General features: G+C 44.8%; 1 protein-coding gene across 1 annotated transcript in view; it reads left to right on the plus strand.

The window, feature by feature from the left end:
- Positions 1-24677, plus strand: part of gli3 (GLI family zinc finger 3) — a 139163-nt gene that overhangs the window by 110031 nt on the left and 4455 nt on the right. Inside the window, exons 8-14 of the mRNA XM_061240198.1 lie at positions 2467-2686; positions 4605-4718; positions 9951-10091; positions 19493-19642; positions 20005-20169; positions 21415-21708; positions 23785-24139. Of these exons, the coding sequence (XP_061096182.1) occupies positions 2467-2686; positions 4605-4718; positions 9951-10091; positions 19493-19642; positions 20005-20169; positions 21415-21708; positions 23785-24139 (1439 nt within the window). The remainder of the gene's footprint in view (positions 1-2466; positions 2687-4604; positions 4719-9950; positions 10092-19492; positions 19643-20004; positions 20170-21414; positions 21709-23784; positions 24140-24677) is intronic.

A 24677-nucleotide genomic window follows, 5' to 3' on the forward strand; every position in this document is an offset into this window, starting at 1 on the left:
TTAAGGGAGAAAAGAAATCCAAACCTACATGGCCCTGTGTGGAAAAAGTGATTGCCCCCCCTGTTAAAACATAACTTAACTGTGGTTTATCAAACCTGAGTTCAATTTCTCTAGCCACACCCAGGCCTGATTACTGCCACATCTGTTCTCAATCAAGAAATCACTTAAATAGGACCTGCCTGACAAAGTGAAGTAGACCAAATGATCCTCAAAAGCTAGACATCATGCCGAGATCTAAAGAAATTCAGGAACAAATGAGAAAGAAAGTAATTGAGATCTATCAGTCTGGAAAAGGTTATAAAGCCATTTCTAAAGCTTTGGGACTCCAGCGAACCACAGTGAGAGCCATTATCCACAAATGGCGAAAACATGGAACAGTGGTGAACCTTCCCAGGAGGGGCCGCCCGACCAAAATTACCCCAAGAGCGCAGCGACGACTCATCCAAGAGGTCACAAAAGACCCCACAACAACATCCAAAGAACTGCAGGCCTCACTTGCCTCAGTTAAGGTCAGTGTTCATGACCACCATAAGATAGAGACTGGGCAAAAATGGCCTGCATGGCAGAGTTCCAAGATGAAAACCACTGCTGAGCAAAAAGAACATTAAGGCTTGTCTCAATTTTGCCAGAAAACATCTTGATGTTCCCCAAGACTTTTGGGAAAATACTCTGTGGTCTGACGAGACAAAAGTTGAACTTTTTGGAAGGTGTGTGTCCCATTACATCTGGCGTAAAAGTAACACCGCATTTCAGAAAAAGCACATCATACCAACAGTAAAATATGGTGGTGGTAGTGTGATGGTCTGGGGCTGTTTTGCTGCTTCAGGACCTGGAAGACTTGCTGTGATAAATGGAACCATGAATTCTGCTGTCTACCAAAAAATCCTGAAGGAGAATGTCCGGCCATCTGTTCGTGACCTCAAGCTGAAACGAACTTGGGTTCTGCAGCAGGACAATGATCCAAAACACACCAGCAAGTCCACCTCTGAATGGCTGAAGAAAAACAAAATGAAGACTTTGGAGTGGCCTAGTCAAAGTCCTGACCTGAATCCTATTGAGATGCTGTGGCATGACCTTAAAAAGGCGGTTCATGCTGGAAAACCCTCCAATGTGGCTGAATTACAACAATTCTGCAAAGATGAGTGGGCCAAAATTCCTCCACAGCGCTGTAAGAGACTCATTGCAAGTTATCGCAAACACTTGATTGCAGTTGTTGCTGCTAAGGGTGGCCCAACCAGTTATTAGGTTTAGGGGGCAATCACTTTTTCACACAGGGCCATGTAGGTTTGGATTTTTTTTCTCCCTTAATAATAAAAACTTTCATTAAAAAAATGCATTTTGTGTTCACTTGTGTTGTCTTTGACTAATATTTACATTTGTTTGATGATCTGAAACATTTAAGTGTGACAAACATGCAAAAGAATAAGAAATCAGGAAGGGGGCAAACACTTTTTCACACCACTGTATATGAAACTGTCAGAATGAACTCTTCTCCTGGACCTGAGGGAGTTAGAAGTATGGGATCTCATAGTCTGGTGGCACCACTCCTCATGACATAAGTTCACTTGCTCAAAATGTAGTCCCCTTCCCTTGTCTGATAAGTTTCATGACCATCTCAAGAACCATCAGAGATTTGAGTCACATCATTTCACATCACGTCATAATGGTGACACCCCAAGTATCTGGATAAAATGTTTATATCATTTTCAAAGGGTTTAGGACATCAAGATTTTGAAAAATCCCTGGAACTTGGAGCATTTCTTCAGTAGGTGAAGAGGGTGACCCACCCATGAACCTGGTGAATCTTAAACCAGCCCAGTCTGATTGTGGGTTTCATAAGCTACACTACATAAAGGGCGCAGCATAGTCAAACGTGCGTGCTGTTTATGTAGTAATAAGGCAGTGTTGTTTTTCTCTCTCAGGAGGATTGACTCAGTTCCAGTGCTCTATTACTGCATCTATGCCCTGTGTGAGAATGGCTCCAGGGAGTATGAATGATCCGGAATGATCTACTCACTGTGTCTCCCATTCCCTCCCTCTTGGCCTCTTTGGGAATTGCACTGTGTTGGTGTACAGCCTAACAGTACTTGTAAAAACGATTGCCAGGGTATCCATGCATTACAAGGGGTGCCACTTGCCAAGCTTGTAAAATGCCCTTAATTAATACCAGGTCTGCTGACGTCCAGTGTTATTTATCATGTGCGACTAACAAGGCGTAGCGAAAAGCTAATGAATGTGTAATAAGGATAGCATTGCGTATATCCCTCTAAACCAGCACAAATGCGTATTCGCGTGTACCTATTACCAGAACATGCGCGTGTCGCCGCACTACAAATGATTAAGTTATTTGTTTAGGCATGTCAGCGGGCATGTTATCAACGTAGAATACCTCTCTTCTTCTCACTTGCTGTCCTTTATCCCTTTCTCGCTAATGCCAACCCTTTCTCCCTCCTCTCCCGCCTCCAGCCCGGCGCTGAGCTTCGCCTACCCCCCGACGCCCGTGGCCCTGCAGATGCACCAGCAGCTCATTGGCCGGCAGCCCGGAATGGTGGGTTCGGCGTTCGGCCACAGCCCGCCCCTCATCCACCCGGCGCCCACGTTCGCCGCCCAGCGGCCGATACCGGGCATGGCGCCGCCCGGCCTGGGGTCCTCAGAGCGGAGCGTCGCCCCCACGGACTCGTCGCAGGTGAGAGATGGCGAGCGAACGCGGGCGCCATTCATTACCGCCCGTAATGGTTGATCGCTCGCACAATGATGACATAAACAAGGAAATTAAACATAAAACATAATCTCATCACAGGCAGCCCACCTTCACAGGTACTCCTCCTGGGAGTTTTTTTCTTCTACGGTGCTCCATTGCATTATGTCTTGAGCCAGTATGGTTCTTTAGAGCAGCATCCCAAAGGGACAGCATGGGGCTTGTTAGCAAAGAAATCCCAACACTGACACCATTAATCATTAGAATGAGGAAATGCGGCTGTACCGGTATATTCTCCACAATGGATGAATTTAAGTGTATTTTCCCCTCTCTCCATTTCTCATGGCACGTAGTGGTTGAAGTACAAGGAAAGCACAAAATTATTTTAGTTTTTTATTTTCAGCATCAAAGCCTCTCTACGGTAACCGACCCCCACCACCCCCCATTTTATATTTATTTATTTTCGTATTTAAAAAAAGAAATATTTACAAAGCGCTTGAGAAAGATTTTATTTTTGAAACCAAGCTTTTGTGCACCAATCCTTCTTCCCAAACCATTACACCGCGCTGTCCAGCCCCTTGAAAATAACATCCATTTTGAACGGCTGATATTATAGACAGCAGGGTCCAGTTTAATGGAAGTGAAATGCTTGGCATTTATCACTTTCAAGCGTGTAAAAGAACAATTAAAGGCGATAAATGGGACTGCTGGCCATCTCTCAGACTGACATACCCAGAAAATACCAAACATTGCTAGTCCATGTAGTCGTGCAAACCCATCCAAATCAGCTGAATTGCATTTGGTGTAATTTTCACTTTCCATATGCAAAATATCCAATTAAAAATACTAGGGTTCTCCACCAAGCCAGGGAGAAGACGAGGCTCACACTGGAATAGTTTTTTGTCACTGAATGGAAAATTAAGTAGTTGCGAGTGAACATTCCGGAAAAGGAGAGAGAGATGCTGTACAGTGTGACTGTTGGCTGGCAGGGAGAGTACACCGAGGGGCCAAGGAATTCTGCCTTTTTCCACATTTTTTCTTTTCCGTCCAAACCCTCCCACGGTGTTTTTTTCCCCTCCCGGAGACCTTGGCTGGGAGTGGGATGCTTCCCTCCAAGAGAGAAGGGGTTCCAGGCCAGACACATGCTCCGTTCATCCCAAGGCGAAGAGGGAAGAGAGCCGTAATGTGACGGATTGTGTATCATCGCGATCGTTTCTGGGACCACACCAATCGTGCTGTTTTGGTTGTTGCATCTAAGCAGACTCAGTGAATTGTAGCACAGGACGCTAGCCTGCAGGTAGTTTAAACATTTTTATGGACACCTGGGCTGACTAGTATTACAAATATAAACCTGACACAAGGTTTGGGTTTTGTCACATCAGTTTTTGCTTTCTCCTGTGGATGTGCCTGGAGCTCACCTGGGGAAATGACTGAAATTGCATCAGAAATGTTATTCCTTGTATCTTGAAATATACCCTACTGGGACTTGATGGTTCTTTAAGGCAAAGCTTTTAGCTATATCAATAAACCAATAATATTGCAGCTGACAGGCTTTTATCATCAAAACGAACAAATGTTTGTCCTATAGGTTCCTGAACATGAATATTTTCCGTGCTTAATGTTATTGAACCATCGTTTATGCAAAAGCACAGAAACCTCTTCAGAGACCCTTTCAAAAGACCTGACGAGGGACAAAACTAAGTAGTATTTCCTTCAGACTTGAGATATTCTGACAACCATGTCAAGTCAATTACCGTCAGTGAATATAATTGGGATTCTGGTTGAGTTGTTGAGGTGTCGTTGGAAGGACACATTCACAGGTCAAACACCATGAAAGTGTTCCAAAAGCAGGATGAGAATTGTATGTGAAACGCTTTGTCATTTTTCTTCTTTTTTTTTCGCGCAGAGCAAACCCACGAGTGAGTCGGCAGTCAGTAGCACAGGGGACCCCATGCATCACAAGCGCTCCAAGATCAAGCCGGACGAGGAGCTGCCCAGCCCTGGAGCGGTGAGCGTGCAGGTGAGTGAAGTACACCTTTAGTGGGGCAGCCTGTAGCATAATAGCTAAGGTACAGCCTAGTGACTAAGGCTAAGTTACATGAGTGGGACCCGGATGGTTTGTGGTTCAGGCTCTGATGTAGCCACGATAAGATCTGTGCAACTGTTACCTTGCTGAAGGGCCCAACAGCTTATTGTCCCCAAGGCCAATCAACTGTAAGTCACTTTGGATAAAAGCATCAGCTAAATAACTCATTATTATTATTATTATTATTATTATTATTATTATTGTTGTAGTCAGAGGAAAGTGGGTGTGAGACCCTGGACACCTCAGCAAAAAGCTTGGTTGCAAAAACTGATATAATGTCAAATGTTACAGTTTTTTACAATCGTTTTCACACTTGTCTCAATACCATGTCCACTTTTTCAAAACTCTTCACACAGTGTGCTTTTGAAACACGCACCTGAGCACATCAGTTAACATTTGGTGCAAAATGCACTTCAACCACCAAAATACTTAATATTTCACCCAAAAGTGACTCATGCTGCCATAACTATAGCATATGCTTTCTCCCATAAGACTACTTTGTCACTCAATGTTCAATGAACTGCAAAACACAAACAACTTGGAGCATTGCTAAATACATATATTATGTGTTTCCCTTTCCTGTATTTTTGCATCCACAAATATTTCAAGCCAAGCAGCTAAAGAAACTTTTGATCTGTTGGTTTGCCTCTCACAATAGATGTCATGACTGAGTGTGGTAAATGTACAGTAAACTGTAAATTAATGAATGTTTTACTATATTGGAAACCCAGAATAACAATTTTTGCAGTATTTTGACGTCTGTTCTCACAGTGCAATATACTGTAATTCAGAAAGAAAAATACAATACAATCAATTACTCAAAATACATTACAATCAATAACAAATACATCCCAAAAAGCAATATTTTCACTATATACAGTAATTCGCACATATATTGTCTGCCTATCAGTATCAAAAGTCTACTGTTGGCCTGGCCCATCCATCCTGTCCTATGGCATTTGGCCATAGATTTTCATCAACATCACTCCGAATGTTATCTCTTGCTATACACCGAGGAAAACATCTTTTTGCGTGCCTTATCCAGCCCTGGATGTGTTCCACTGTTATGTCCATACACCCAGCAGTCATTGCATCTAGAAGTGACATCTGTTCATGTGGGTGGTGGTCCTAAACCTTCACATATACCTTCATGAACATCATATTGGTACCTGAGTTCCTTGACACCCACAGAGTTCCTGTCAAAGTGTACAAATGTGTACAACTGTTTCATCCTGATCTGATGTTTCTGTAGCACTCTTGAAATGGTTGTAGTGCTTACACTGTCAATGTTTGGAAATATGTTCTTGTCTGCGATTATGTTGTTGCGTATTTCTCTTAGCCTGATGCTGTTGTTGACAATGACCATCCCAACTATTGTATCCTCCTGTTGAGGCATAAACATTATTCCCCTTCCCCCTGTGTGACTGTGTGAGGTAACCGCTGGGTCCTGTATTGAGTCAAAGACAAATGTGCTCTGATACATCTGCTTTTTCTGGAGACTTCTCAAATCACAGTACTGCTGTAATATACTGTGATTTATATATATCTGTGTATGCTCAGTTCAGTATGTGTTCAGTCAGAATGCTGTAAATACTGTATAGTACCTGTTGGTTTGCCTGAAAATCCTCACTATTGAAGCCACTGTGGATCTAGGCAAGTTTCGTTGAACCCTCAACCTGCTTCCCTCAGGGACAGACCATGATTTACCACATGATCAATGACTGTGGCTCTGATTTCATCAGACACAACTGTTCTTGCTCTTCCACGATGTCTTCTTCCTCTACCTCTGGCTGCATCCATTTTCCCCACCAAGGCTAAAGAATGCAAATGCCAATCCAAAGGTGGCCCCTTTTGTATGTGGTAACGGGGCACAAACAACAAACACCTGGGTAGGTTGTTCACTGAAATGACAGCCAGGTGTTTCAGCAGTACATATACAGCAGTAATAGTGGAAAAATCTCTTCAGTGACAACTACATCTATATTTACCCTATATACATGCACATTTCAATGCAAGTATGATCACTTTTGTATAGATGGTAACAAGGTTGCAAACAAAAAAAATTGAATAAACTGAATAAACTTTGCTCAAATCAGAATGATCTGTCTTACATATTTCAAGCATATAGTTTCATTTATCTGCCAAAATGCAGCATATTTCCTTCCACAATGATCAGAATTTTATTGGGTTTTGAACTGAAAGTTAACTGTTTTGAATAGAGTATCTAAATGTCTGCAAAATTTGCTGTATTACAAACTTTTGCTGGTAGTAAACACTGACTGAGAGAGGTATTCATGAATTTTGGAAGAAGTGGTGATTGAATGTCTTTAGTATGAAAGCAATGCAAAAATATCCACAGTTTAGTTCACATAGTCTAATGATATGGTGAATGTGTTAAGTGTTTTGAAAAAGTGGACATGGTATTGAGACAAGTGTGAAAATGATTGTAAAAAACTGTAATACTGAATAACTCTTAATGTTTGTTTATTTGCATTTTAAACGAGGTTATCTCCCAATGACTTCACTCTCTCACACACATACAGTATTGTCAACTAATTTTTCTCTGTTCCTATGCCCATCACTCTCGAAGCACCAACTCTTCTATTCTGTCATCTATTTCTGAGCCACGCGCATACGCACACACAGACACACACACACACACACACACACACACACACAGCTTTGGGACCAATTATTTGACATCATTTCATGCTATTTATTTGGCCCTTTTATTCTGCTGCGTGTTGTGGCTGTGGCTACAGAAGAGCTGAGTCCCATTGGTCATATGGGCACTCAAAGGAAATTGTTTTGCTTTTAATCAGATGCTGGACTGAATGGAAATAGAAAAGAGAAATTTGGCTGCAGATTTTACAAAGGTCTCTGCCCGTGTATGCGTGGCCGTGTTTCCACTGTACTGTACAAGAGCGTCTGTGCTCTGGAAGACAAGCTCGCTGGCAGTATCCTTGTGAATGGATTCTCCCCCTCTCTGCCCTTCTCTGTCCCCCCCTCTTTCTGAAATGCCTTGTAGTCATGCTTTTGAGGACCTCTAAAGCAGCGTGCCGTGCCAGGCTAATGTGAAACAAATGTCCTGGGGTTGAGAACATCTTACTTTAAGCAGGGACAGGCCCAGGGAGCACCAGCCATCACGCACAGGGCAGCGTGTGTGTGTGTGTGTGCGTGCGTGCGTGCGTGTGTGTGTGCATGTGCGCGTGTGCGCGTGTGTGTGTGCGTGTGTGTGTGCGCGTGTGCGTGTATGTGTGTGTGCATGTGTGTGTGTGCGTGTGTGCGTGTGTGTGCATGTGTGTGTGTGTGTCTGCCCTTTTGTATTTGGGTGCATGCATGTGTGCATGTGCCCCTATGTGTTTGTGTGCGTGAGTGTATGTCTGCATGTGTGTATAGGTACATGTGTCTTATGTGTGTCTGTGCATATGTGTGTTCATGCATGTGCGTGTGCGTGTCGGCCCTTTTGAGTTCGTGTGTGTGTATGTCTGCATGTGTGTGTATAGGCACACGTGTGTGTATGTGAGCAGGAGGAAAAATACAGTGTGGATGTATCTTACGTGTGTTCATGCATGTTGCATGTTTGCATGCGTGTATGTGCGTGCATGTCAGTGTATGTGCGGGTGTCGGTGCGCATGTGCATATCACAGTTTGCGTCTGTGGACAGACCCATACATGCTCGCACATACATACGCGCTTGCTTAAAGGCCCGCAAGCGTACTGACGCTTGTAAACCTGTGCGTGTTGCACTGTGCCCCCATACCCCCTCCCGCTCCTTATTCCTCCACCCACTCTTAGCACAGGGGAGCTGTAAGCCAGCTCCTCTAGTCCCCCAAAACACTAAGAGGATCTTTATTAATCACAGCTGCCGGGAGCAGAGGGGCGCCAAGCTCTCCTCTCCGTCCCGTCCCAGCCCCCCTTAAACATTTTAAGTTGACAGTGAAATATGTCTGGGATAATGGAACAACCTTCAGATGGACGAGGAAGGGGGTGGGGGGGAGGGAGATTCTTCAAATGCTCGACCCCGCACCAGAGCGTATATCAAGTTTTAACGCGTAGCGGGGGTTTAGCGGTACATTTCCTCTTCCAGACGGCCGTAAGCCCCGAGACTCCTGCGAAAGACTTGTTAAATCTAACGGCCGCGGCTCGGCTCTAGCGGCCTCTTCACGGTTTCCCTCGTCGGAATGTCATTTACGCGGCACCGTTTGCCCGCGAAGACGCGCGTCGGCCTCCGAGTGCAACTCCTGGTATTTTAATGGTCTCTGGCTAAATGCCGGCCGGATACCTCTGTTGACAACCTCACATTAGTCTAATTACAAATATAAACTAGGATAATGCTGTAATGCAATAATGTTTTTTTTCTAGTCCGGTGAACACACATTCTAACACCATGTGTGTTCTGTGCATCTTTTATTGTTAAAATATTTCGAATGCTTATTGATCTGGCCACTTACAGTACTCACTCACTCCTCACTCCCTCTTTCTGTTGCTCAGAATTGTAGCCCTATTCTCATGGCATTGTAGCCCTATTCCAGTTACATTGTATCCCTAGTCTAAAAGCATTGTAGCCTATTCTTGTAGCATTGTACCCCTGTTTTCATAGCATTGTAGCCATATTCTTGTAGCAGTGTGACCATATTCTCATAGAATTGTAGCTGTATTCTGATAGTATTGCAGCCCTATTCTTGTAGCATTGTAGTCCTGTTTTCATAGGATTATAGTCCTATTCTTGTAGCATTGTTGCTCTATTCTGATAGCACTGCAGCCCTATTCTTGTAGCATTGTAGTCCAGTTTTCATAGGATTGTAGTCCTATTCTTGTAGCATTGTAGCTCTATCCTCGTTGCATTGTATCCTTATTCTCTTAGCATTGTAGCTCTATTCTCGTTGCATTGTATCCTTATTTTCCCTCTGCTAGCAAGGAGCATGTGATGGGTTTCCTCCATAAACCTCTCCCTTGCTGGTTTGGTTCTCTTAATCACTAATGAATGCATGTTCTGGGCCACTGATGTACAGTACATTTACCACCGACAGATTGCCACCATATACATATCGGTTTGTCTAATTCATCGGAAATGGAGCAGAGGTTAGGCGGCGCCAAGTAGCCTGTGCTGTACTGTGTGTAGCTTTGTTGCGCCTGTGCGCTAACATCCCTGTGCTCCGGCAGGACCAGCCCGAGGGGATGACGCTGGTGAAGGAGGAGGGAGACAAGGACGAGAGCAAGCAGGAGCCTGAGGTGGTGTACGAGACCAACTGCCACTGGGAGAGCTGCTGCAGGGAGTTTGACACGCAGGAGCAACTGGTGCATGTGAGTTTACCCATAATCCCTGGCACACAATGATCAATTTCACCCCAAAGCCGTTGGGTCGAACACGCAGGAGGGACATTACTTGAATTCACATGCCGGCATGTGTTAAGCAGGGAGACCTTGAGGGGCCGCTTGGACTGGATTTGTACACACTCACAAACAGTTTATCAACAACGGCTCGCATCTAAGGGTGTTAAGTCATCTTTACGTAACTGAACACCATCACCCATGTCTAACCTCGAGGCCCCAACTTGCATGTTGACTCATATGCACAACCGTTGACACATGCTAAGGGCTTGCCTAAATGGCTAACACGCAGTTCACGGTCTCTGCTGGAATCCTGCATACTTTCTGTAAATCTCTCCAGCCAAAATACTATTCAGGATCAGCGGTGACCTTGGGGGGGCTCCAGGTCGCCCCTTCGTGGCGAAGCCCCAGGTGTCTGACCTGTGCTCTCACGTAAAAAGGAGAGGGCACGTGACCTTTGCCCCCCTGGCACTCCCGCCAGAGTCAGGTTACCCTAGGCTACGCATGCAAGCGGAAGGGGATAGGACAATCAGTCTTCGTGCCATTTTGGACTCCCGCTAGCAGTTGGGAAGCGCATCCTCTTTAGTGGCATCGACCCGCTGTGTCTAGCTGTTCCCAAACTCGGTGGGGATTATTCAACACCCATGTGGATCTGCGAACCCGTTCTGTAATGTGGTCACTGAATCCTAGATTGGTTTCAGGGATTTGTTTAACGGGCTCTTGGCCTGAAGGGCATGTTCTATTGTGAATACCATGTGAAACACTAGAAGGTAATTGATTTAGCCTGTTCTGGGCCCTAGAAAATCAGACAATAAGCCTCCGTTTGTTGCCCTCTGTCACTTGTCAGTGGAAGTCCAGCGAACAGAGATGGATTCATCTCATTGTGTCGAGAATATGAGGTTCACCGCCAGCCAGCCATTTAGTAACAATAAGCAATAGTGTAAACCATAAACAAAGAAAAAACGCAGTTTCCTAATAAATACAAAGTGCATTGTACATTGTTTGTAGCCTAAGCTAAGAATAATTTTAATGAACAGAAATGTAAGATAACATGATGTATGATTTTCTTTACTGTTACTACGTATTTTTAAATAATTGATTATAGGGTGGATAAAGACAGTTCTCCTCCATTAGCCTCTGACCATGAATATCTGTCACAAGGTTCATGACACAATATGAGCCAGATTTCATTTGGAACTTTTTGGATTGTCGGACTGAGCCCCGGTCAGACATTTTCAGTGGGACAGCAGTCATGCATTGGCTGTTCATTTCAGCTGAGGAAACCCTGCTCTTGACAGTGTCGTAGCAGTGGACCGTCAGGCTGCGGCCTGGACTAAATCGAAATTGACCCCGTCAGAGGCAGCAAATTGCAACGCGGCGTTCGATGGCGATATTTCATTCAGACGGGGAAAAAAAGAGGCCGTTTGACCAAAATGGAGGAGAAAAAAATGGAAGAGGTCGTGGATGGGGTCAGTTAAGGTTTCAGTCACTGGGCCTTGTGCTTTTCTGAAAGGATGAGATCAGACTGTAGAAATAAATCTAATATCCCTGGGGAACTGAGACTATGATGGATACTCATCACTGACCATCCATTATTTCCCTTTCCCAAATAAACGTTTTTCTGGTTTCTAAATATTATATATTATTGTTTCGAAAAAAATATAGTTTTGCTTTGTACTCCCTAGATATCTTTGCATGACACATAACTCCATAGTCACACATAATGCAGTACCTTTGTCATCAATATTATCTCAGACCCAACAGCAAAAATATTGCTGAAATTACCTCACAAGTGCCTCCAACCTGGTACAGCCAATGAAACGGCCCATACTTTCCACCTCCTTTACATACAGACTAAGCCGGATTCTGATTGGCCCCGAAACGCTTTGTGACAAGCTCAGTGTGAGAACGAGAGAAGATCCCCATCCTTACTCCAGCACCAGAAAACATGAAAGCTGGAGCTGGTGGTAATATATACAGCTGTCCCCCAATCCCTCCATTTTAACTGCACACATCCCGACACCCCCCCCCCCCCCCCCCCGCCCCTTCCCCCTCCCCATCCCCACGCATCTGATAGAAAGATTCCCGGCTCTCCATGGCTGTCTATCTGCCGTCTGACATTGCTATCCACAGCCAGCCGCAGTAACCCCTATCTATAATTGATATCCTCGCCACGGAATAGGCTGCCGCCCGCAGTTGAAGGGCTCTGCTGAAAGGTTGAAAATCTTGACAACTTCTTGCCCTTGTTTCCGGCGCCCCGGCGCTCCGAGTGTCTGCTTCGCCGGAGCCCGAGCGAGGCCGAAGGGGGGGGGGGGGGGGGGGCGTGGGGAGGGTGGGATAGCGTTTCTCGTCAGCGCCGTTTCCTCTGCTCCAGGTGGGCGGCTGTTCCGGAGGCTGTTCTGTTCCCCCTGCTCCGCTTTCCTCAGGTAGCGACCGGAGAAAAGAGAGAACCATTCACATGATGGAATTCCTCCACGCCCGGGTCTGGCCCTCCCTCAGAGATCAGAATTGTTTTTCTTTCTTTTTTTTCTTTTTGTCATTGTGATTTATTTTTCATTTTATGTGCTCGCGCTGATAGGGTTGACATGCTAATAAAAATATTCGCCTACTGAGCCCCTCCTCTCTAATTTGCCAGAGCTGAACTGAAAATGGTCTTATCTCTGCGGTCCTCGGTAATAGGATAAGTAGTGTACTGGGACCACAGTGGTTCTCAAAGATATTCGATGTGGGAAATTTCCATATATTAAATGTTTAAACAATGGGCCACCCCCTCCCCATTTATTTAAACTTGACTTTTGAAATAGTATTTAAAATTAACAGCTATTCCTAAGATTGATTTAAGCTTTCAATTTTTACGGTAGCACGTTTCATTACGTACTTCAAAAAGTTTACTGGCAGTAAGTTACTATCGGTCCAGATTTTATTACAAAATTGCATAGAATATAGGCCCTATCCTACATAATTCCTTTCTCAGCAAAGTCGTCATCACAGAATCAAATTAAATGGATACTAATATTGTATAGCTATCTGATTATATATTTTATATTACACCTATCTTTGATATGAATACTGCAAATAATTTTTGCTCTATAAGGAGCTGTATTGTGTTGAATTTAGTTTTTAAATCTAGAAATGAATAAACGGGAAGTAGGTTTTTTTTTTTGATTCAACCCACTGCCACCATCATTGCACTCCCTCTTGTTCAAAAGCAATCTTGCAGTGCTCTTGACAAATGGTTTTACAGTCTCAAATGCAGCCTCACCGTGATAAACAGCAATATTCCTTTATCATCCGTATTTAAACGGTTTTGGTCAGAGCGATAAGATAAACATCATATCTTTGCAATTTAGCTCACTTATCTTTCCTCCCCAGTCTGCAGATGCAAGGCAGGTGTCAATTTTGCTTTATATATATATATTTCTCCACGCAATTACTTTATTTTGCTCGACCTGTTTCTCCCCCCCGACCCAAATGGCACCTTTTGGCGTTTCCTTTTTCTCCTTCCTTCCCCCCTTTTAAATGGAGTCCGAGTGAAGAAGAAGAAGAAGAAGAAGAAGAAGAAGATGAAGAAGAGACGCGGTGCTTGTTTAATAATTTTTTTCTGTTTGTTTATAGTTTTTGTTATAATTTTTGCCATGGCCTTCGTACGGGTGGAGGGGGGGGAGCTGGTCCCGTGACGAGTCTTTGGCAGGTGGAGGGGAGGGGTGGGGGGGATTTGGGGGGTGTGCCGTGGCCCTCCACCGTTTCCCGCGCAGCCAGTTGCCGTCGCCGCGGCGATGGCCCTCGTTCGCGGAGGCAGATAAAGTGCTCGGCCCCCGAAAATGAAACAAAGCTGGGGCTGTTTCCCTTCCCTTGTGTTGTGGGGAGATAAACTCGGGCAAAGTCTGAAAGCGGCCCCCTCTCTCGCTTCTGGCGGGGGGCTTTAATTGGTAAAATGCAGATTTTTTTTGATCAGGAGGAGGATTAGGCACGTTATCTGTCTGGAGTATCTTACTCCGAGATGAAAAGGCTTCGCTGAATTACACATGCCAATTCCAGCCCCCCACCACCCTACGCCCCCTCCTCCACTCTCTCTCTCTCTCTCCCTCCCTCTCCTCCGCAAGCTCACCACTTTTTTTCCCCCTTTCTTGTACAAAGCGCTTCAGCGATTGACATCACAAAAGAGCGTATGATTTATTAGTCTGTACTTGATAAAGCTAAACGGTGTTGCGGGTCCCACTGCTTTGTGAAATTGCCTTGTAAACAGGCCCCTTTTTATGCATGTCCGCATTCTAATGTAGCAGGGATATTTGGAAGAAACTTTTGATAAGGAGAGGATATAAATAAATCATAAATGGAATACACATGGAAAAAAGCCAAGTAATGAAATGAATTTGCCACGATATAAAAGCATGGGAATACTGTATGTGTTTTTGTCTGAGCGTGTGTGTGTGTGCGCGCATACACATGTGTGTGAATGTGTGTGCACATGCGTGTGTGTGTGTGTGTGTGTGTATGTATTCTATTATTATATGTTATCTGTCTATTTCTGAGAAAGTTTATATGCAGTATTTCTGTGAGTATCTATTGTATCTGAATATATGGGCGGTTGACATGACATGTTGTTTTCACAAGATCAAAATTTTGAATATAAATCACATTTATTAAGAAATAATCATGTGTTTTAAATGAGAAACTGTCTCGTTTTCATCCTGTAATTCTGAATGGAACATGGGAAATGCCCTTTCCCGTAGATGTCCCCAGCCTTAAGTTTGTGAATAAGATTTAAGAATAATTTTAAGTAAAAGTATATTATAAAAGTATATGGCATTGTTTCATAAGGGTCTACTTTCATAAATAATTAACCTTCATGAAAAAATATTTTAAATGTTTTTAATTGTCCCCAAGATAACCCCTGGCAATCTATTGCCAAGCATCAATTTTCAAATGGGCAGTTTCTCAGGCGCACCTAAAGATATTGACCCTGGATTTTCATCTTTTACTATTTTCAAATGCTGATTGTTAGCCACAGGGCCACAAAATGGCCCCTCTGACTAAATTGTCCCACACAATGCCCTGTGGTGACAGACCTCTTCATATACAAAAAGCATGTTACTAGTGAGTTACTTGTCCCTATCCTGACAGGCAACTCACTATTAGGTAGATGACTTAAGCTAATTGACATTACGGACAGCACTGAATGCATAGGCACTCCCATGTACTTGCAGTGCATGTGCAGACACATGTCCGTCAGCGTTACCGCACGCGACGGCATCCGCTCCATGAGCCGTGTGCGGCGCTGTCCGTCGGTCGAACCCGCTCTCCCGTGCCTCCGCCTCCGCAGGCCCTGCTGCTAAATCCATCTCGGTGGCGTTTTTACAGTTGTTGGCCGATAAGCTGGCAGGACGGAGATGAATAACCGCGGCGGGGGCCGCTATCAGTACCTGTTTGTCGATTTCCCCAGGAAAAAAAAAAGGGCCCGGTCGGCTCAGCATGGAAATTATTGATTCAATAAAAAATCACCATTAGATCGCGCCATTAGGGCCTACGGAGCCCGCGACAGCGCACCCTCCCGTGACGGCGCGCCCGCGCGGGGGCCATGCATCACATCCGTCACGGCGTGAGTAATACCGCAAGGGCCCGTCTGGAGAGGACGGGGCCAATCCCATCGCTCCCCGCCCGGGATATCGAGCGCCGCTCGCCGGACCGTTAGGACACCGCAGGGATTCCCTCTGTGGAAAAACGGAGGGTTTTTAAACACGGGGGTTTTCCAGGTTGTGACGGGGGGCTAGGGGAACGCCAGGCCCGGTCTGTTCCCGGGGGTTCAGGGAATGGCGAGGGTAGCGAGTATATTAAAGATAATGAAGTTCAACTTTAATGGGGATGCTGGGGCAGTGGTCAGGCCTGTGTCCTTTCAAAGCACGTGTCCCCTCCCCTCACTTCTGGCCAGATTCCAGATTTTGTTTTTCAGAATATATACAGAACATATAAATAAGAAATTCATTTTTAGTAAGATGATTCTGTATCATTCGTAAAAAGGATTCTCTAATGATGGCAAACAGAACTCAGCTCATGTTTAGTTTAATTCTTGTTTTACAAAATCTTCAATTCAGATTAGATGTATACTGTACAAATTGAACTGTTAGTGAATGAAAGAGTTGCAATTTAGGACATCAAATGTTGCACTTATTCGCTCCATGTTAATATCTTTGTTGTAGCTGCACTGAACGCAGCACTGAAGACTGAGTATGAGAGATTTGTAGGAAGATTATGTTTATGAGGTGAGAGATGGGGTAACTAGGCTATCATGTCATGTGAAAATAAGTGGGTGCTTTGCATGACTAAAGTGTATCTTCACCTCCTTGTCTTTATGTTAGCTAGATAGGCGATCAGCCTAACAGCAGTCTAATTCCAATTTACATTTCTCATAAAATTAGTGTCAGAATTTTGCAACTCGTTTGCCCTCGCATAGTCTTTATTTGAAGTCCAGGTCACCCCTGGTTTAGGCCCCCAATTCGTTCTGGAGGATGAGTTTTCTGGAGGATGGGTGGGAGGGGTGTTCCTGGTTCCCTAGAAAGACAACACACCTTTTGTTTGGCTCAGTCAGTCCCAAGAAACGCATGAGCACTTTTCCGTTGGCCTCTGCACATCAAAGCCCAATCCCTCAATACCTGCCCATTTGGCTACCGTGAGGTCAAAGCCTGTTGGTAGGGGTCAGGTCCATTTGGAGTTTGTGTAGTCAAATGACTGGTGTAGGTCTCCCTACATTTTTCATAGTTGTTCACAAAGTATTTGCTTTCAGTTGGCGTCAATAGAAAAGTGTGCCCTGGTGTAAAATCCAGCTTCAAATGCCCAGCTACCAGCTTTTTCAAAACATAGCTTGAGCTGGTAAAACCATGTTGAGTATGGAGGTGGTCTGAACTGGTCAACCAGCTACCAGCTGTTACAAAACCTAGCTTGAGCTGTATTTTTCAGCTGGGTGGAATACCCTGATGATAATGTTGTTCTTATGAAACCTATCAACTAGGTGGGAATTCAGTCACTGAAAGTCAGCACATACGTCTAAGGAAAGACCTCACAACCTGACATATGGTAGAGGATTTTCCATCACTGCATCACGACCCCATGGGACACTCCATGTTTACACTGCATCTCCTCTCGACCGGTCAAGAACCACTTGCGTATGATGTGTTCATTCAGGATATGAAGTAATAATCCTGTGCCATGTCTAGCAGCATATGCCTGTACCTCTGAAAATGATGAGTTACGGTCCTCAAATTGTTCTTTGTGACCCTGAACCAGACTCGACTGTTGAGTCCTGGTGAGTGTCAACCCCGCTCTGATGGCTGAAACTTTTCTTTTTAGTTATGTGCAGCGAAGGTGATGATGACCGGGGATATAGAAGTTAGCGGACTTTGTGGCACAAAAAAATAAAAACAGGGATGAGAGTCCCCCTCTCCACAGTATTCCAAAAGATTCTGTCTCTCTCTCTCTCTCCCTTAGGCAGATCCCTCTCTCCCCCTGTTCAGGAATGTAATAATACAGGTTCCTCTCTTCAGGATATTGTGTCTGTCTCTCTGTGTTTAAATTGCTTCGGAAAAGCACTTCTGAGGGCTGTACAGTATTTTCTTTGTAAGAGGGCCAGATGTTGACTTTATCCCTCGAGGATTCTGTGTCTATAGGTTTTTTTGGGGTTTTTTTTAACCGCTCCTCCCTAGCCAACAGAATGAGCCATTAACCCCTTTGCTGGTCAGTGCTTTAGCTCAGTGTGTGTGTGTGTCTGTGTCTGTGTGTGTGTGTGTGTGTGTGAGAGAGAGAGAGAGAGAGAGAGAGAGGGAGAGAGAGAGGAGAGAGAGAGAAGAATAGGTCCCCAGTCCTCAGATATAATGCTTTGGTGGAGTTGTAAAGCCCTGGCATTTGAGATGCTTTGACTGAACTTTTGATTCCTCCCCTTCCCCCATTCAACCTCCGCACCACACTCCCCCCCACACCCTTGACTCACCCCAGCCCCCCACCCTCTCCCCCCCCTCCCGCTTCCCCCTAAAGCCTGTGACTGGAAGTTGCCGCGGCAGCACAACTGTCAGCGCTTGTCACAGAGGGGCAGGAGCCCGATTGTGATGGGAAGTGACAGGGTTTTATTTCAAATCCCGCTAAATCTGCCTCTCGCTTTATTCTCCCATATTTGGAGTCCAAGGATAGCCTTAATGAAAGAGAAAAGGACGGGGAATGAGGGTGGAAAGAAAGAGAGAAACATTAAGGGCCTTTTTTCCCTCTGTAACTGGACCTGTTTGGTCTCGCCCCTCTCTTAAAGAGTTGGAGAAGTGGCAAAGTTTTGTTCTAATTGCTGCAGAGAACCCAGCCAAATTTCTTAGTTGTTCGTCTGGAAACCAAACAGAGATGTCTTTGTTATGACAGATGGTGTTCGTTGCTAACTCTTAAAGCCTTTCTAAACTAGAACTGTGCGTTTCCACCGCAAATTGAAGCAGAACCACACCTCAGACTCTCTCTGTTTCTGTGAGGGATTCCATTATCTGATCTAACTGTACTTCTTTAAAAGTTATGAGGATTTGTCAGCAACCGAACATCCCTTAAGGGGAAGAATCCAACACTATGACAATTCACACTGATGACTGGTGTCACTTTTTATTTCTGTTCTGAGAGGAAATAAAAATATGGTTTACAAGCTCATAAATCATACTTATCAAGTCAAGCTGAAGAGTCCACCAGACTCTGTCGGCTGGTAAAACCATCCCCGAGATCTCTGTCGCACGTTTTGCAAACAGATCACGATAATACTCTCTGTTGTTCCTGTTCAGTTTCCACAGGCCCTCTAGTGGCACCTTAATGGAATTGCCTTTGCACTGGGCAAATAGCATTATTATGCACAGGGTTAGCTATCATGTTTTCACAGTGACAAGTTCCATGGGCACAGTCTTATTTGGATACAACATCTATTTATTCTGATAAAAGTTTTGATAATACTTTATTGTGATGCAGTGTTACTAGATGATGTTTGAAGAATGCTTTGGATAAAAGCATCAGCCAAATGACATGACATAAGAATGTGATCAACAGGTTAGGGCGGCCTGTAGTGTAGTGGTTAAGGTAAATGACTGGGACATGCAAGGTCAGTGGTTCTAATCCTGGTGTAGCCACAATAAGATCTGCACAGCTGTTGGGCCCTTGAGCAAGGCCCTTAACCCTGCATTGCTCCAGGGGAGCACCCCACAAAAGCAACAACCTCTGCAATAAGCCTTGCATAAATAGCATTACTGTACTTATGTGCAAATACTTCATGGTTGGCAGTAACATCTCAGTGGGCTGCTTGGTTTTTGTATTGCATTTGATTAGCCTCCACGCTAACCGTGTTCCTGTGTTCGCCTCCCCGTTTCCAGCACATCAACAACGACCACATCCACGGAGAGAAGAAGGAGTTTGTGTGCCGCTGGGAGGAGTGCTCCCGGGAGCAGAAGCCCTTCAAGGCCCAGTACATGCTGGTGGTGCACATGCGGAGGCACACCGGGGAGAAGCCACACAAGTGCACGGTGAGCCCCTACCGGCCTTCTCCGTCTCTGGCTTAACTACAGCACGCGTTTTTACCCAGCCATGGATGTCTCCCATCCTGTGTCTGGCCCACTTTCTGCTATGGCTTGAAGAGGCTTTGTGTTAGCCAGATCAGTGTATGGCTAGAGTGCATCCGAGTTCAAATCCTACCTTGAATACCTGAATACCTGCAAATGGGTGTGAAACTGAATTTCCTCCTTACATTTAAATCTGTTTAAAAGGACAATTAGTACTTTGAAATGGATGGCATATACGTCTAAAGGAAAAACCATATGCTAATAATATTGAAACCCCTGATCCCAAAGTACCCATAGCTAGCCTGTGCTCTCTCCTCTCTCTGCAGTTTGAGGGATGTGCCAAGGCCTACTCACGGCTGGAGAACCTGAAGACCCACCTGCGCTCCCATACCGGAGAGAAGCCCTACGTCTGCGAGCACGAGGGCTGCAACAAGGCCTTCTCCAATGCCTCGGACCGTGCCAAGCACCAGAACCGCACGCACTCCAACGAGGTACAGATACACACTGGAATACGCACTTCTGCACACGCAAGCTCTCGCACACACACAGCTTAACTTTTCTCAGTGTCAGAAATGTGGTCACCAATTGAAACTACCGTCTCACCAAGTCTGGCGACCACACATGCCGACGCATCTGTTTTTATGGGCGGTACTGTAGGTGGGTTCTGTCAGATAGACGAACCAGGGACGTAGTCTGTATGGAACACTGTCTTGGTTAGACACACTGTGTTTATTGGTTTTGGCAAAAAATAACAATTTAACGGACTGTTAAAAAACTTTGTCTTTTCCCTTCTAAACAGTCCACTAAAATAATGTTTCTGAAAATATTTTAGGCAATAAATAAATCAATGCAGTTGCTGAGTCATGACTCACATTTGATCTGCAACGCCTAGTTTGAAAATTGGATCCGAGTTTCATGAGCCAGCTGAGCTGCACTGGATGTAATTCATTTGCATAGAATAACTGGGGAGATAATTCTATGCAATTGAGAGCTGTCAAATGTACTACAGCAGCAAGCCTCTCCATAGAAAATGAATGGAATGCGTTGCGTGTCGGATTTGGTGTGTAGGTACCTTCAGATGCATGCTCCTACGCATACAAATAGTAAATTCTCCAAGCAACTGGAACTCTAGTGACGTACAGATACACTCTGAGAAGCTTTCACCTACATACGCAAACACAGATAGTCCACACAACCACAGCTTCCGTTTTTCCAGGCTTTTGGAAAGTGCCCACTCATGAGAGAAGCACACGGAGAATAAGATCTCTTAACACTCGGAGCACCCACAAATCCCATCCTCTGCTCTGCCGATCGTCTGTTTGGCTTCCGTTCAGCTTTCTGATCAGGAATGGCTCAGATGCCGCTCCACTGATATAGCCTGTCACACACATAACCTGTTCTCCGATTCTCTGGCTGTCACACAGCCTTTCCCAGCCTAACCAGACAACATGATAGGCAGCTGATAGCCTGGCGGCTAAATTGCTTGACAGGGACCCAGACGGTTGGTGGTTCAAGCCCCAGGGTAACCGCAATAAGATCCGTGCAGCTGTGGGCCCTTGACCCCACATTGCTACGGGGGGGGATTTGGCCCATCTTAGTCAAATCAACTGTCAGTCAGTCACTATTGATAAAAGCGTCAGCTGAATGTAATGTAACGTAACCACCTCAGAGCAGTTTTCATGATACCATGGGTGGAACAGAAAGCTTTAACAGCACCCGCTTGCTCTCCCCCGCAGAAACCGTACATCTGCAAAATCCCGGGCTGCACCAAGCGCTACACGGACCCCAGCTCCCTGCGCAAGCACGTGAAGACCGTGCACGGTCCCGAGGCCCACGTCACCAAGAAGCAGCGGGGAGACTCGCACCCCCGGCCCCCTCCACAGCCCCGCGACCCCGGCAGCAACGGCACAAGCCGGTCCCCGGGACAGCTGCCGCTGGGCGGTTTCGCCGACCAAAGGGACTACAACCACGCTACCTCAAAGCAGGACGAATGTCTGCAGGTCAAGTCCATAAAGACGGAGAAGCCCATGGTGAGACCCTTTCCTGAACCCGCAGCCCTGCGTGGCAGTTAGTCTGCGCTCGTTTCAGCAACTACAGCTTTACCCATGCGGAAAGAATAAGTGTGTTTTAATTATACTTGAAGTGTAATTATATAAACTCTAATTATATATTCTGTGTTAAAGTATAAAATTGCATCTTTCAAGTATATTTCAAGCATCCTTTTTTTTTCTTTGCTTGGATACCACTGTGTAAACCTGCTTACGTGGCTAAATTTCTCCCACAATAAATAACTTCTAATATGACCCACAATATTTTTTACCCACCTGCTAAGCTGCACCTGCCTTATTACCTGTAATGGTCCACATATTCCACATTCTCCCCTTCTTCCTTTCTTTCTCCCTTCTCTTTTTCTTATATATAAAATTTAAAAATATGTTATAGGGAAGTGTGCTTTGCTGGTGGATCGGAATTCTGACTGATGCCCTGGGTTAGACAAAATTTTAGTTAATTTCCACACACACTGTCTCAACAGCGTTCACACCCCAGAGATGGTGATCAGGTCTGTGTTGTCATTTGCATAAACCTCTCTGACATCAGAGGGGCTAAATGAGTGTCTGTAGTTCGCCTTGACTCGTCCTCTGTAATAACTGAACATTTCTTCTGTCCGATGCATTGTGCATTCCTTGCCCTCATTTCCTAAGGACAGTGGGTAATCAGGTGAGAAGAGTGCATTTCCATTATTTTTATTCGTTGGTATTTCATGGTTTGCATTCATTTCTGCCAATCATTTGCATCACATTTTGAGCTGTAATATAGATTTTCGTATGCCTTTGAAAGTGTTATATCATCTAGTTTTAGTAAAATTTTCGTGCTGGCTGGCAGGCCATATTTTAAGTATGAGTTAAAAACACGTGCAGAGGTAATATTATTATTTTGTTGTAGCATTCTTCACAGTTAGGATGAGAACATGATGTATTCACAAAAAGGCAAAAGAGGTGCTGTTTCACAGTGGTATGGGGAGGTAAAGGGGATGTCCCACTGAATGGCATTTCCGGTATACTGTTAACTGCTAGGCTAGCGCATTTCATCATAGACGGCAACAGCGACAACTACATATAAGCTACTTAATGAAGCATTAAATTGTTATGCAACTAGAAAATGACAAGGCTCCGTATCATCAGCAAATGATTGACATGCAGCTTTTCATGACTTTTTAAAATATTGTAAAACAGGACTTTTAATGAATTGAAATCCCATCATATTCAGCTTATAGCTATGTATTTAAAACACGAAACCCAGACTTCAACACTACGTAGTTTGCTTTCACCGCTCTATTTAATAGGGAGAAGTATTTGTCTCCCTAAGCTCCCTAAACTCAGCACTGACAGTGATAATTTTGTTTTACATTAGAGTAAACAACCCAGTTAGGTGCCTGAAAGAAGTCGCTGTCTGCCCTCCACTGTTTAGAAAATAATGCAAAGTGTCATCTGCTCTCTTCTGTGATGGCTGTTGTTGAGTTTGACATTCTCAGTATTCATAGCATGGGGGGCTGCCTTACTCATGCTTCTGTAATTATCTGTACTGTAACTCAGTAGAGGAGCCATGTACAAAATAGCAGCTTTAAAATGATGGGATTCTGAACATTTTAGTTGTGTTGATATGGCTGCTGAAAGAGTCTGACTATTGATCAACATTGATGATCTTTCAAAATGTACCCAATCCATGAGTCCTCACTATATACTCACCATATTTCCAAAATGGCCAGATTATGTTTGTACATTTACCCATTCGTGAATGTAGTTGACTTTTGCCATTTCAACCATTTTGCCATAGTTATGTTTTTCATGGTTTAGTTTTATGCAGTACACCCCCAAATTATGAAAAGCAATGATGTCTACCATCTACAGTGATCCATGTGAATGCAGCATAAGTCATAGGCTGTGTTCAAAACTGCATACTACTTGCACTACATTTCAATGAAAATCAGCCTGAAATTGAGTACCAGTAGTATACTAGTTTCGGTTTCGAACGCAAACTTTGTATTGAAGTGGAGTGAAGCGCTACACGCATCTTGACAGCTCCTGTCCTGATGCCTCCCCCTCCAGGCGTCTCAGCCAAGCCCTGGCGGTCAGTCTACATGCAGTGACCAGTCCCCCCTCATCGGCGGCCATTCCGGCAGTGGAGTCCGGCTTGCTCTGAGCGGGGGCGCCGTCGCGGAGGAGGAAGAGGAGGACGAGGACGAGGAGGAGGCGCCCATCATGGATTCCACCGTGTCCACCGCCACCTCCGCCACGCTGGCTCTGCTGGCCCGACGGGGCGTCTCGCAGCCTCTGCGCTGGATGGAGCACGTCAAGATGGAGAGGCTCAAGCAGGTCAACGGCGTGCTGCCCCCCAGGCTGGGCCCGCACTCCCCCACACCGCCCCCCAAAGGCCCCGCGCTGCCTCCCGTCATAGGAAACGGTAACCTGGCCTTCTTCGCTAACTCATGTGCCGCTTGTGGTTTCTGTTTTGTGTGAAAACCCTGCCCATCTTCCAACAAAGGCTGAGATGGCTTCTCTGACCCCCTTGAGATATCCTTCCTTTTTCTCTTCCATTTTTTGGGTTTCCTTTTGGAAACTGTGATTGGTATTACTGTGTAATGTTTATCTGTCTAGTCATACTTTCTTTTTTGACAATACAATTTGTTGTTTGTACGGTTTTCATTGTACTTCACAGTATTGGTTATACATGTGCCTTGGTTACACCTATGTTTCAGTAACTGATCTGTTCTCTCCTCAACTGTGCGATGCTCTGGATTAGAGCATCTGATAATTGATATAATTTCTACCAAACTATGATGCTTTATATTGTACAAAAATGTGTTTTTAAATGACCTGTACATACCTGTATTCAAACAATATTGATATAGTTACTGTACATTCTAAGAGGAGATGTCATTTTAACACATAAATGTAAATGTGTAAGCCATTCATTTGAATGCGCTCAACGACTGTGATTG

Source organism: Conger conger, chromosome 4, assembly GCF_963514075.1.
Source record: "Conger conger chromosome 4, fConCon1.1, whole genome shotgun sequence".
NCBI lineage: Eukaryota > Metazoa > Chordata > Actinopteri > Anguilliformes > Congridae > Conger > Conger conger.